Raw genomic sequence first — 13960 nt, forward strand, 5'->3', positions numbered from 1 at the left:
TCTCTCAGTGCCATCCCCTAATGTTGGTGTCCCAGAGGCTTCTGTCCCAGACCCCCAATTTCTCACTCCACACTCAGTTCTTTGGGAAGATCATCCACTCCCCCATAGCTCCAGAAGCACATGTGGAAAATTCTCAGCTCTATGTCTGCATCCCGGCCCTCTTCTTAGCTCTCCACCCACACAGCCTCCTTCCTGCTGGGCAGGCACTGCTCGCAACTCAGCAGATGCAGGACTGCTCCCCCAGCACGAACTGTCCCCAACACCGCGTCTCCCTTCTGGGAGTATGCCACTGTCATCCAGTCAGTGGCAAGCAGAAATCGGGCCAAGCTCATTGATTCCCCCACCCACACCAGTCAACAGGTCCTGTGTCCTCTGCCTATTAAGTGTCTCTTGAATCCATCACTTCTCTGTTTCCTCTGACACAACTATGGTCCCAGGTCACCACCACCTGTCACCAGGACAACTGATGCCCAGGCCTCCAGTCTCGCTCCTGAGTTGTCTTGCCAAACATCCTTCCAAAATGCAGGACTGTAAGCGTGGCCCTGTTCCTGTCCTGTCTAACCTTGCCATGGTTCCCCCTCTCTTGGACACAGTCTAAACTCCTTCACAGGTGTGAAAGGCCCTTCCATCTCTCAGGCCTCTGCTCTGCCTCTCATCCCGCTCACTGGGAAATGAATAATGCTGCGCTCCAAGTCCGACGAGAGGCAGAGGAGGGTCAAACCCAAGACTACTCACTGCAAGCCCCATAGGCTCCCCATTATCCTGCACTCCCGCCTCATGGCCAGGCAGCCCTAGCTCTCATACCTGCCTAGGCTGAAGAAGGGCAATACAGAGACTTCTGGACCCAGCAGCCTCAAGAAAGGACTTGTTGCAAGTGCGATGTGAAAGCAACCTTCATCTGCAGTGGATGTGCCACCTCCTTCCTCAGGCCACCCAGCTCCGAATCCCCCCGGAGAGCTGCAGAGACCGCACAGAGCTCCCAAGCCCACGCCAAAGGACGGCCTGCCTCCTTCAGCTCCGGTCTGTGACACGTGGCGTGAGTGAAATGCACCCTAATGTTCCTTCCTTATACTTCCGAGCTAGAAGCAGGAGCCAGGGTGGTGATTTGGTGAATAAATACATTACATTTTGATTTGGGAGAACCAATTAACAGCAGCTAGCTAAATGTAACTCACCCAGGACAGAAGGGCAAGTGGAGAGGGGTGGTCTGCGCGTGGATGGAGTTGGGACAGTGGCTGAGGAGAGTCAGGGTTCCCTCCCCAACTCATTTAACAGCTTCAGAACTTTCTGATTTTAATTTTAATGAAACTTTAAGTACTTAAATAATCACTCTTTTCCCGCCCTGGTTGAGGCTGCGCTGGGTCCAGGAAATATCTGCTTTCCAGCGGGGCACCTGGGTGGGAGCCTTCCAAGAACTTCAGCCTCAACTGTTCCCAGCAAGGGTTCGCTCGCATTTCTGTCCTAGGAGGTCCAAGCTGGGTATCCTGTGCGGACGCAGACACTGCGGGAAGGAAACAGGGGTCCCGCGGAGGCCAAATCTTCGGACAGCTGCCCAGGCCACCGTGCTCACCCCAGGCGGTCTCATGGCACAGGCCTCTCGAAACTGTAGGCAAGAAAGGGTCCTGGTGAGAACTAGGCTCAGAAAAAGAGCGGGGGCGGCGCCACCTCTGGGGGAGGGGACCAGGCTGGGGCCGCGAGGGCGGCGTCCGGGGCCGCATGGGCGGCTTCGCCGTGAATGAGCTGGTGCCGCACCAGGTGGGTCTTGCGACTGAAGCTCTTTCCGCACTGTGGGCAGGAGAAGGGGCGGGAGCCTGTGTGGATCGCCTGGTGGCGGACTAGGTTGGTTTTGGAGCTGAAGCTGCGGGCGCAGACGGCGCAGGCGTGGGGACGGCTGCCCGTGTGCACCGCCTGGTGGCGGCCCAGGTGCGACTTGCGGCTGAAGCGGCGGCCGCACTGAGCGCAGGCGAAAGGCCTGGCGCCGCTGTGGGCCCTGGAGTGGGCGACCAGATTGGGCCGCGAGCCGAAGCGGCGGTCACACTGCGTGCAGGCGAAGGGCCGTTCGCCCGTGTGCACGCGCCGGTGCCGCGCCAGGTGCTGCCCATGGGCGAAGCCGCGCCCGCAGTCCGGGCAGAAAAAGGACCGCTCGCCCGAGGGGGCGCGCTGGGGCGCCACAGGATCGGATCCTGGGCCGCAGTCCGGTCCGCCAGGCGCGCTGGCCAGGGGCTCGGCGGCGGGGGGATCCACGGTGGCGCCCAGTGCGCACTCGTTGCACCCATAGGGGCGACCCTCGCTGCGGTGCAGACACTGGTGCGTGGCGAGGTTCTTTTTCCAGCCGAAGCTCAAGCCGCAGTCGGAGCAGGCGAAAGGCTTTGGCCCGGGAGGGGATGGGGTGGGGGACGGGGCAGTGGAATGAGGAGAAGCGGACGCGTCGGGAGAGGGCCTGGCCGGGCCGGCCGCCTCGTGCACCCTTTGGTGCCGCACCAAGTGCTGCTTATGCGTGAAGCTGCGTGCGCACTGCGCGCACTGGTAGGGTCTCTCGCCAGTGTGGATGCGCTGGTGCCGAATCAAGTGCGTCTTCTTGCGAAAGCGCTTCTCGCATTCTGTGCAGGGGAAGGGCCGCTCGCCAGTGTGGGTCTTCTGGTGGGAGCCCAGGTGGATCTTCTGGCTGAAGCGCTTGCCGCACTCCGCGCACGGGTAGGGCCGCTCGCCAGTGTGCGTGCGCAGGTGGCGGGTCAGGTGGGCCTTCTTGCTGAACCGCTTGTCGCACTCGGAGCACGGGAAAGGCCGCTCCCCGCGGTGGCTGCGCTGATGCAGCAGCATGTGGGCGCGCTGCGTGAAGCTGCGGCCGCAGTCCGGGCAGGCGCAGGGACCCTCGCCCCGGTGCAGCCGCTGGTGCAGTCGCAACGTCAGCTGATCCCGGAAGCGCCGCTCACACTCCCCACAGCCGTAGGGCTTCTCGGGCATCGGAGCCCACCCGGACAGCGCGAGCCCACTCAGTGCCCCCGGGGCCCCTGGCTCCAGTTTGTAAGCGGCAGCCAGATGCCCCAGGTCAGGCGCAGGAAAGGGGCTGGGAAGTAACGATAGATGCTGGGGCCATTCGACCACCTCTTCTGCCTCCTGATCCTCATCCTCTACCTTCACCTTCCGAATCATCCACTCGTCTCCTGAAAGGTCAAAACAAGAATTGTCTATTGAGCTCCACGTGCGGCAACGTTTATTTAACCACAGGATCTCCACTTGCTGGAGCCCTGCGGTCTGGCTCTGCTCTCCACTCTACCTAACGGTTCCTGAGGGTGACCAAATCCGCAGCTTTTCTCAGGCCTCCTGCACTCTCGGAAGCCTGTGATGCGTATGAACACCACACCCCTCCCGGGGGCTTCTTCCCCGGCCTGGATGTGCCCAGGAGCCCTCCGGCACCCCTGAAGAGGAAGGTTGCCCAAGCTTCAGTCCTCCTGCTTCGCTCCAGGTTCACATCCCTTTGGTGGCTGGCCCAGATCTTCCTGCTCCAGCAGTGCCTTTCTGGGACCTCAGTCTCCATCTCCGGTCCAGCAGCTCTCCTTGGTACTGCAAACTGGCCGCGGCTCAGCAGCTTTCTCACCACACACCTGACCTTCCCAAACTGAGCCCTGGCTGACTTTAACCTTAGGACTACAGCCTCCTTCCCTGGTGGCCTTGAAAACTTGATCTTTGACATCTCACCTGGGGTGATTCTCTTGCTCTCTAACCCCCACCCCCAGCCCACCTTACCTCTAGTGGCCAAGGAACCAGGGTGCCCTCGTACTCCTGCTACTCCCTTCTTTCCTGCTGGACAGCTGGAGGGGAAATCACCATTTAGGAAGACCAGGATGGAGTTTACAGGGTCTGGGGAACTAGTGAACACTGGCTCTGGAGAAGCAAGGAGGGCCCTCTGGGGGAGCCTCAGCCTAAGGGCAGGTTGCAGGGGATTCCACTGGAGTGTTGCCCCTCTCGGGTGCTGCAGTGGTCCAGCCAAGAGGAAGGAGCCCGGGGTCCAGACGAGAGGGTCCAATTTAGGTTCTCCTCTGTCACTAACTAGGAGTGTGACTTTGGTTCAGTCACTTAACCTCTTTGAGTTATGTTTCTTAGTCCGCTAAGAAAGTTTTCCCTTTGTCTAAGAGTTGGAGTAGTTTAAAGCTCTTACGCCTGTTTTGCATCATCAGCTCCTGGGGAACTTTGAGAAAATGCACAAATGGGGGCAAGGCCCACGAATGTGTTCCATCTTTAAAGCTCCCAAAGTGACTCTCATTTGTGAATCACTGAATCAGATAATTTGAGTTCCTGTCTGGCCTGAGCCTTGATTCTATCACACATGGACTTCCACAATCAGAGGTACTCCCAGTTTCTTCTATCAGTTCATTGACTCCACACTCCTGTCTACTTATCATACTGTGATACTGCTTTCACCTTCATTGTGGCACTCTTCACTTTTCTACTCAAGAACCATCAATAGCTCCTATTTATTTTTAATTGAGTCAGGGTCTTGCTCTGTCTCTCAGGCTGGAGTGCAATGGGATGATAATGTCTCACTGCAGCCTCAAACTCCTGGGCTCAAGCGATCCTCTTACCTCAGCCCCTCAAGCAGCTGCGACTACAGGTGTGCATCACCATGCCCAGCTGATATTTCTTATTTTTTCAGAGATGGAGTCTCACTGTGTTGCCCAGGCTGGTCTTGAAATCCTAGCCTCAAGCAATTCTCCCACCCCAGCTTCCTGAGTCGCTGGGATTACAGGCATGAGCCACAGTGCCCAGCCCAGCACCCTATTATTTGAAGATAAAACAGGTTCCAGCTGTATCTGAGGCTCACCCCACCCAAGTCCAACTTTCTTTCTCCCAGGCATGGACCTTCCACTTCAGCCAAGCTGCTCTCTTCCCCTTTCCTGCTTCAAGATCTTCTCACCCTAGAACGCCTTCCCATCCTCCACCCCAGCCCTTTCAGAACTGAAGTTTACACCTTTCTCAAAATGCAGCACAAATTAATGTTTTTTTTGACAAATTCCCAATGCATGTGGATCTTTTAGCATAAACTCCTATAGCACTTACTGTTAACACTTTTGTACTTATTTGTGACTTGCCTTTATACTATTCTTTTAATTCTTTGTTCTGGCTCATATTAAGGTCATTTCAACCAGATTTTATCTTCTGGGGTGCAGACATTTTGTGTTCCATTTCTTTTGTGTCTAATAAGAAAGGTGTTTTTATGTGTCTGATAAAAATGGGGACTGCTGCCGCTTATTGAGGACCAACTGTAAATGAGGTGGTGTAAACACACTGTCACAAACCTTCACAAACCAAAGCTCCTGGAGTCAAGGTGGCCTATCCAAGGACACTCAGCTAGTAAATGCAGAGCAAAGATTCAAACCAGGCCCAGGTAACTCTACGGTTCATCTCTTTCCCCTATACTTAACACAGCCTGTATGTAGTAGGTGCTCAATAAATCCTTGCAGAATAAATGATATTCCTCAGGCAAAAGGTAATAAGGATGGTGGTAGTGGAAGGAAGTAATGGTGGGATTGTTGAGAGAGAATGAGCAGTTTGATCACCCTGGGTGTGAGGAGATGAGTTGAATACAGCAGATGTGGAGCATCTGGGTACCCTCACAATCAGAGGAAGATGGGGAAGGCGGCATGTCAGGGGAGAGGCAGTGAAAAGGTTGACCAAAGCCATGTATCTTCATGGCAACTGTAATTAGACATAGACTGGGGGAAATAAAGAGGGGGAGGCAGGATTTCTAGAAGGCATTTGAGGGGAGGCTGTGTTTCTCTTTGGTGACCAGCCTGTCTGACTCCTGCCATCTACAGATGTGAAATTCCCTTTCAGCACCGAAGCTCCACAGCAGAAAGGTGCTGGACTCAACTTGGGTTGGAAGGGCCTGGACTGCCTGTCTCCGGGGATTACCTGCCTCATGAGATAGCAGCTCCAGAGCTTGCTGGGCCCCGTTCCCTTGGCCTGAGCCCATGGTGGGATGAAGTGACAGGAAGACTCACCTGGGCAGGCGCCCACAGGCTGAGCCTTCTGTGCTGTGCACGCCTGGCCTCTGCAGGGAGCCTCGGCTTGTTCTGTGCGGGCACCTTCCTCCGGTGTGGGGGCCTTGTGCCCTGGCAGAGAAAGGATACCTCAAGGACTCTGGAGACATCACAGATGGCCAAAGGGCCCCACTGGTGCTGGGAAGAAGGAACATTTGAAACCCTGGCTCCAGCAGGGCCCACAGGGTTCCTCCCACATCCTACCTGAATTCAGGGGCTGAGTTCCTGGCTTCCCAGGGGCTGCCTCAGACTCCTTTAAGCAGGGCAGCTGCTAAGGGTATGTATGAGATGGACCACAAGGTCACAAGAGCCACCACTGTGAGGAGCTTCCGGAATACGTGTATGTAAGACAGTGGAAGCAAGGAAGGCCCCTAGGAGAAGGGCTGGGGCTTTCCCAGCCCCCACATGGACCCTGGTTCCCAGCAAATCGCTGGGGAGAACCAGGATGTCAAAGGTCAGGCACATTCCTGCCTTAATGCTCTGTTCTGGCTGTACTCCTGCCTGAAGCACTTTTCCCCAATCTGCTGAGCTGTCTCAGCAGATTGTGGCATGATCATACCTCACTGCAGCCTGGGCTTCAAGGGATCCTACTGCCCCAGCCTCCCAAGTAGCTGGGAACACAGGCATGAGCCACCACATCCGGCTAATTTTTAATTTTTTTGTGGAGACAGGGTCGCGCCATGTTGCCCAGGCTAGTCTCGAACTAGGCTCAAGCAATCCTTCCACCTTGGCCTCCCAAAGGGCTGAGAATACAGGCATGAGCCACCATGCCCGGCTTCCCCCAGCTCCTTCAAATCCTACACAAATCTTACCTTCCCAAAGAAAGCCAGTCTCGCCACCCTATTTAATCCTATAACATGCCCCACCCACCCTCACCGGCAGCAGTCTCGGCCCCCACCCCCCGTCAACCCACTTCACCAGACATTATCCTCTCTCCCAGAGCTCTTATCATCTTTGAACGTAGTCTATAAATTTCCTTACTTATTGTTTGCTGACTCACTGCACTCATTAGGATTAAGCTCTTGCAGGTAGGGATCTTTGGCTATTTGGTCACTGAAGTATTCCAAATGTTTAGAATAGCATCCCGCACATAGTAGGTGCTCAATAAATATTTGATGAAGGGAAGGAAGGAAGGGAGGGTGGGAGGGAGGGAGGAAGGAGGGAGGGAAGAAGGGACGAAGGTAGGGAGGGCAGGAGGAAAGCAGGCAGACTCCTCCCTGAGCCTCTCCATGGTTCCTGTTACCTACCTGAGCACACCCCTAGTGCTCTCTCTTCCCTAGAAGAGGACATCTGCTCCTGGACATTATGGGATCCTTCCCTGGGCTCACTTTGGGGGACCATCTCTGGCTGTCCCACAGAGAATCCTGTTACAGGCAGAAGGGTGGGTCCAAGTAAAGCATCCAGTACAGAACAAGTAATCAGAGGCGGGGGCTCTTCCCCTTCCCAGCCTGTCCAAGAGACTTTTCCCAACCTGCTCAGGAAGGACAGGGTCTCTCACCAGCATGGACATGGACAGGTATCAACCTCAGTCCCTTTGAGTTGAGTCAAAAAGGACAGAAGGAAGAGATAGCATAGATGTAAATATGACTGTGCTCTGTGAGTGCTCAAGTGTGCATACGGTCTGGAGCGCAGCCTCTACTATGTATGGTCCAGGCATTCAGACACCCCACGCTACAGGAAAGCAGGTTGCCCTACAGGCCCCTGGGGCCTCAGGGTTGCAGCCTCCTGAGGGTGGCTCTGCTGTCTGAGTTGTAGATGCTCCTGAATCCTCCTAAACTTTTCCCCAAGTCCCTTCATTTCTGCCAGCTCACCCAGGGAGCTGAGGGCCTCCAAGGTCTCTCTCATGGTAACCCAGAGTAGCTCCTCCTGGGGATCGGCCACAGACCCTATGGAGAAAAGACAGCCTTGTTCAGATTTTTCCCACGCCAGCTTCCACCTGGGCCCTGGCTCTGCCCAACCTCTCCCTATGGGCTCTTCCAGGAGCTCCAAAGGTAACATCTCCAGGTACTGGGGGATGTTAGGGAAACTGGATTTCAGAAAGCCAAGAGATCTTTGAAGGTGGCCCAAGAAGGCCTTGAAACCATTTCTGTCAGCTCTGGAAACCAGCCACACCACCCCCTCACCTGGCAGGTCTCTCACCGCCAGCCCTGGCCCATCAGCACCGCAACTCCACGCCCCAGTGTCCTTGCCTGGGGAAGTGCAGTAAAGATTCGATTCTCTGGAGAGAGGCTTGAGGGTGGGAGCCCAGGGTAGGGGGTGGGAAACTGCATCTCCTAGGCCCTCCAGCTGTCACTGCCCGAGCTGGTGAAATAGGAGCCAGCCCTGGGACGGGAGCGAGTGTCACTTTAGGGGTGCTGCTTGGGGAGGTCCTCGAGAGGGTCCTCTTATAGGTAGAAAATGACTGCCTCTCCCTAAACCCCTACCACAAAACCACCTCTCACCCGCGCGGGGCTGCTGCCCAAGGCCCGGACACCGCCCCTGCTGCCCCTTCCCTGCTCCGCCTCCCGCGGCTCCCCCGCCCTTCCCCCAGCAGACTCCCCTCCCCCATCTCCCCGGCAGCCTTCCCTCTGCCCCGCCCCTCCCGCTCCCCCTGCCTTCCGCCCTCTCTCCCGGCGAATCGGGCCGGCGCCCCGGCTCCGCCTACGGCCCCGCCCCTCAGGCTCCGCCCGCCCGCGCCCGGCAGGGCCAACCCCTCGAGGCCCTCTCGGGGTCGGCCCTCCACTGCCACCGCCTCCCCTGACCCTCCGCTCTAGGCTGCCTCGGCGGCAGCGCTCCCCTCCCCCTCCCAGACTCCGGGCTGCCTTTCCCTGCCCTCCCGGTTCTCCCCCGCTCCATCTCCCTCCCTGGCTGCACACCCTCTCCCTTCCTTTCCCCCTCCTCTTTTCCTTCCTCCCCAACACCCGCCCTCCTCCTCTCAGCTCTTTTCCCCAACCCCGTTCTCTCCTCCCCTCCCTCCTCTCCTCCCCCACCGCGGTTTCCCTTCCTTCTCCTTTCCTCGCCTCACCTCGGTTCCCTTCCCCTCCCCCTTTCCAGCCCTCCCCCACGTCTCCCCACCGCCCTCCCCCTCCCTCCCTCCCTTCTGCAGCTCTCCTTCCCCTCCGAGGCCCCCGCCTCCCTTCCCCCTCTGTCTCCCCAGCAGGCTCCAGCTTCGCTTCCCTCCCCGTCCCCAGTCCCCAGAACCGCTCTTCCCCTCCCCCCTCCCAGGCCGCTCCCCAGCTCCCGGGTCCTCTGGCCCGCAAGCCTGGGGGTCTAGGGCTGACCCGCTCGATCGGGACCTTCCCGCGGGCCCTGCCCTCCCCACCCCGCCTCTCCTCGGAACACCCCTCCGCGCCTCTCCCTTCCTCCGCGGCGCCCCCTCCCCATTTCTGCTCCCCTCGGACTTCTCCTCACCCCTCCCAAGTTTTCCTCCCGACGGGACCCTCAGCTCCACCTCCCTGCCCCAACGCCGTCCTAAGCAGCTCCGATCGCCGACTTCACTCCAGGTCCCGGCCCCCTCCCCAGCTCCGGGGCTCACCTGTCAGCGCCCTCCTCTCCCGCCCCTCCCGAGCGGCCCGGTCCCCTGCGCCCGCTTCTTCCTCCCCTTCCCCCTCGGCCCCCTCCCACACTCCCTCTCCCCTCCCCTCTGGGCCCGCCGGCCCCTTCCCACCTGCTTCCCGCCCGACCTACTCCCAGCCCCCGCCCTTCCCTCCAGCCCCCCGGTCCCCTCTACCCCCACAGCCCTCACCCGGCCCTCGCCGGCCTTGCCCTCCCTTTCCCCCAGCCCCCGACCTCCCCCGACCCCTGCCCCTCCCCCACGCCCTCCGTCCGCGCCCCTACCTCCGGGGCTGTCACCTGCGCGGAGCCGGCGGTGACCCGAGCGCGGCGCTGAGGGAGACGCGGGCGGGGCCGCCTGCAGCGGAGTCTCCCCGGCCTTTACCTGGCTGGCTAGCCACTCTGCCCGCGCCGCGGGGACCCAGGCGCCCGGGCCTCCTGCCCCGCCGGCTCTGCTCACAATGGCGCTCGCCGCCTGCAGCTCGGGTGCTGACGGCCCGAAAGACTGACAGACTGACAGCCCCGAAACTTCGCGGGGAGGAGAGGGATAGACGCGCGGGGAGCTGGAGCCGGGAAACGGCGCCCGCGAAGGAGGAGGGACCGACGGAGCGGGCGAAGAGACTCGGCGCACCGGGCTGGGGGAGGCAGGGGCAGGGCTTTTTAGGAGTGGGGTCCCAGGAGGGATCACTGCGGGCTTAGGTGGGCAGGTGATGGTCTTAAGGCTCCGAGCCCTGAGTAGGTGCTGGAAGTGGGAGCTCAGGACGGGGGAGGGGAGGGGTGGGGAGGGTGATGGGAGAGCGGGTGGAGGAGGGCGAGGAGGCTGGGGAGGAAGGGCACTCGGGCTGCGGGGAAGGGTGCCGAGGGAGGGTGCTCGCGGCCGCGGAGGGAGGAGACGGGGAAAGGTGGAGCGCCAACGGGTGGGGTGGGCGAGGAGGAGTTGGGGGAACGAGGAGGGGGCGTGTCGGGGGGGAGCCAGCGAGTCGTGCACTGCCGTCTCTAAGTCGCCGGTGCCAGCCGGGTGTGCAGCGCCGCGTTCCCGCGGGAGGACGGCACGGGGGGGTCGGCCTGCGAAACTCTGGCCCCGCCCCCGTTCTCCACCCGGATTCCGCCCGGATCCACCCAGACCCACAGCCCCTCGCCCGGAGCCCCGAGGACCGGATTCGAAACCAGCCGTGGGGGCAGACGGGAGAGAGGGCTGGGCCCCTGTGCCTGCGAGAACGGGTCCTTCGAAGTAGAAACTGGGAAGAGGACTTTGAGCCAGGTCCCCTGGGAGAAGGCCGGGCCGGGTCTGGAGCTCCAGGGGGCGAGGCTGGGACGAGGCTGGGCGGAGACTCTGAGGGCGGGGTCCGTGGGAGGGTCTGGGAGGGGGCTGCAGAGAGGGGAGGGCTCTATGGGCGGGAGACGATTGCTGGGGTGCCTGCTGGCCCGGACACCACCTGGAGTTAGATGTGGAGGGCAGCCCTCAGCCCCAGCTCCTCAGGGGACTCCACTCGCCCTCCCTGCCCAGGTTACGAGGTTTCTCCTCGGCCTCGTTCCCACTGCGCCCACTCCTGAAAGCTCCGGAGGTGCTGAAGTCTGGACTGTTAGATCCCGGTCTCCTCTCCATGAACTTTCTCCAAACTCCCTTGGGTTCCAGCTTCCTCCCTCCTGCCCCTTTACTGGAAAGGGTGGCTCCAGCTCGGGTCTCTTCCCAATCTCAGTGCTGCCTGATCAGCCCCGGTTTGAATCCAGAACTGAGAAAGAGGGTGGGAAGGGGAGGGTGTGAATGGTCCTTGAGCTCCTGCTACCACAGCCCACCACAAGGATGAGTGCCTGGAAGAGCGCCCATCCCTCGAGCTCAGCTGTGAAGGCTCCTCTGCCTCCAGGATGAAGGGAGCCCCTGGAGCAGCATGTGTCACTGTGCGTGCCGGGGTGTGGCCGAGCACCTGTGCCAGCGTTGTGAGACTTACAGTGAGAGTGTGCATGTGTGTAAAACAGGAAAGGGGGGTGACTGGGTTGCATGTGGCCCTTTCTAAGGACTCCAGAGCGGGAGTTGATCCCAGCCATCCGTGACCCCCTAAGAGACTCACTCTGGGCCCTTTTTTGGCCCTGGGACCAATGGTGAACCCAGGAGGAGAGTCCCGCCCAGCTCTGGTTCTCAGCAGCCGCCTTCCTCCCCCAGGTGGAATGACTACAGGATGCTGGGAGGGATATCAGGTTTAGGAGACCGAGGGGCGTGGAATTGGAGCCAGGCTGCATTCCAGCCCCGGTGTCCGGGTGTGCTTGGAGCTCTGCTGGGACCAGGATGGACCCCGGATTCCCCTGTGGAGCCTGTCACTGCCCCTCCCAGCCGGACTTTCGGATTATTTCATCCGGCTTAGCTCTCTACCCCAGGGCTGGGGGAGCTGGCTCCCCTGCCCACTCCTTCCAGAGGGTCCTCTCATTCCTCAGCATAGGCTTCCCAGTTCTAGACCCCAGATATTCTAGGAGACCCTCCAAGAAGGAGACAGGGTGGGCCCAACCAGCCATACATAATCATTCTTATGGTCACAATAAGAAACTGAACTCTTACATTTTCCCCACCCATCTCCACACACTCAGGATCCCCAGCTACCCTGGAAGCGCTCCCGCTCACTGCCCCCTACTCCTGAGTTTGGGCAAGAGAGGGGCAGGAGGCAGGGGAGCACCATCCAGGCAGAAGTTCAAGGCTGGAAGACCCCATCGGTCATTTAGCCCAGGAGCTCTTAACCTTTTCATGGGGTCATGGCCCTCTTGAGAATCTAATAAAAGTTATAGAACTGTCTTCAGAAAAATGTGCACATACAATTTCAAAGATTACTGGAGTCTGAGTCCTATCTGTGCATCCCTGGGAAGTCCCTGAAATTTTTACTGGGAAGGAAATTGAGGCCCAGAAAGGGAGGGTGGCTTGCCCAGAGCCCCATGTTAATTTGTGGTAGTGCCTGAGAGTGTGAACACACACACACACACACACACACACACACGGAAACAGATGCACTGGGAGGGGACAGGAAGGAGACTGTTTCCAGGGAGAGCTGGCCTCTGAGGGGCTGGTGTGGCAGGTCCAATCCGGTTGTGGGCAGCTGGTGCCCTGGGGCATGAGACTGGAATAAAGCCTCCCCAGCCCCCAGGACTGGCCACTGGGCTGCGGGGAGGCGCGTGGGGCAGGAGAGAGCGCCGCTGGCCTCTCTGTGCCCCCTCTGCAGTATCGCCTCTTTTGAGCCCAAGCCTCACGTTCCCCAAAGGTGCCCTGGGGGTGAGGGTGCCATGCTGCTCCCTGCCCTCCTCTTTGGAATGGTGTGGGCCCTGGCTGATGGGTAAGCAGCCCACCCTGGACCCCTCTGACAAGGGTCCTCCTTCCGCCACATGCCCAGGGACCCTCTGGAGCATCAGACTCCATGCACCCCACCCCCGGGGTCCTCCCTCCACCCCTGCCACTTCCCATGAGTGTCTCTCCCTGCCTTAGCATCCTCTCCTCCTTACTTCGTTAACACCCCTCGGGAGTGGGGTCACAGGACAGGGCTTTTGGTGACAGAGGGAATGGTGGCGGCAGCTGTGGTTCCCCATCATGGGCAGGCGGTGGTGTGAGTGGACAGAGACCATCCGTGTGGAGGAGGAAGTAGTACCCCGTCAGGAGGACCTCGTACCCTGTGCCAGCCTCGACCATTACAGCCGCCTGGGCTGGCGGCTGGACCTGCCCTGGAGTGTCCGCGCAGGGCTCACCCGGTCCCCAGTGCCTGGGCTCTGTCCTATCTACAAGTGAGTAAGGGTGAGAGCCTGGGCTGTCTGCTGGGCCGGAAAGGAGTGACAGGCCGGACATCCTAAGAGTAGGGAGGCCCTGGAGAAAGCAGGGATTTGGGACGTAGGTTTGGAGTGGGCCTGGAGAAGGGTGGAGTGTGTGAGATTAGGTTGGGGGGTGAGTGAGCACTACGGTGGGCAGGACAGGGAGAGGCCCGAAGCGCACTCCCTCTATCTCCCGCCCCAATCCCCGTGGTCTGCCCTCCCAACATTATTCTCACTTTGCATGTGGAGAAATTAAGGCCAGGGGAAATGATGTGATTAGAGTAGCTGACAAAACTGAATGTCCCCAGCCCTCCCCAGGGTGGGACTGGGCTGAACGCTAACATCTCTTCCCCGTTTCCACCGGCTCGGTGGGCGCAGACCTCCAGAAACCCGGCCTGCCAAGCGGAACCGGACAGTGAGGGCTTGTTGCCCAGGCTGGGGGGGTGCCCACTGCGCTGAGGGTAAGCACCTGAGTGCGTTTGGGGAAGTGGTACCTTCTGGGAGTCCTGGGCAGGGGATGTTAGCTCAACTTTGTGGTTTCGGGCAGAGAACCAGGGCCGGGCTGAGAACTCCAGGCTACCCCATCTTCATTGCCTGGGTCTGCCCCA

General features: G+C 59.6%; 2 protein-coding genes across 9 annotated transcripts in view; one reads left to right on the forward strand and one right to left on the reverse strand.

Annotated features, from left to right (window-relative positions):
- Window positions 1-1284: 1284 nt before the first annotated feature.
- ZNF467 (zinc finger protein 467) lies at window positions 1285-10864 on the reverse strand. Of its 7 annotated transcripts, none has more exons than XM_077997676.1 (6): window positions 9858-10569; window positions 8165-8230; window positions 7853-7927; window positions 7289-7405; window positions 6003-6113; window positions 1285-3164 (listed from the first exon to the last, which is right to left on the reverse strand). In XM_077997676.1, exons 3-6 carry the CDS (start codon window positions 7884-7886, stop codon window positions 1639-1641), a joined length of 1788 nt encoding a protein of 595 aa, XP_077853802.1. In that variant the 5' UTR covers window positions 7887-7927; window positions 8165-8230; window positions 9858-10569; the 3' UTR covers window positions 1285-1638. The 7 variants fall into 7 exon arrangements, with proteins under 7 accessions (XP_077853802.1, XP_028702272.1, XP_014990737.1 ...); XM_028846439.2 differs by having other exon boundaries at window positions 8165-8363; window positions 9858-10418; XM_015135251.3 differs by lacking the exon at window positions 8165-8230 and having other exon boundaries at window positions 9858-10864.
- A 412-nt stretch (window positions 10865-11276) lies between these two features.
- The window catches only part of SSPO (SCO-spondin), a 59480-nt gene continuing 56796 nt past the window's right edge, over window positions 11277-13960 (forward strand). The window contains exons 1-3 of one of the 2 annotated variants that reach the window (XM_077995117.1): window positions 11277-11536; window positions 13146-13328; window positions 13731-13813. In XM_077995117.1, the coding sequence (XP_077851243.1) occupies window positions 11439-11536; window positions 13146-13328; window positions 13731-13813 (364 nt within the window). In that variant the 5' untranslated portion in view covers window positions 11277-11438. 2 annotated transcript variants of the gene reach the window in all.

The sequence above is a fragment of the Macaca mulatta genome, chromosome 3 (assembly GCF_049350105.2).
Source record: "Macaca mulatta isolate MMU2019108-1 chromosome 3, T2T-MMU8v2.0, whole genome shotgun sequence".
Classification (NCBI taxonomy): domain Eukaryota; kingdom Metazoa; phylum Chordata; class Mammalia; order Primates; family Cercopithecidae; genus Macaca; species Macaca mulatta.

Bases quoted from the DNA above. Each gene is read 5' to 3' on its own strand.
- ZNF467 (XM_015135251.3), bottom strand. From the start codon at position 7,886: ATGAGAGAGACCTTGGAGGCCCTCAGCTCCCTGG. The intron at 6,114-7,288 runs GTAGGTAACAGG...TTTCTCTGCCAG, and splicing joins AGCACTAGGGGTGTGCTCAG to GGCACAAGGCCCCCACACCG. The intron at 3,165-6,002 runs GTGAGTCTTCCT...TTGACCTTTCAG, and splicing joins GCCTGTGGGCGCCTGCCCAG to GAGACGAGTGGATGATTCGG.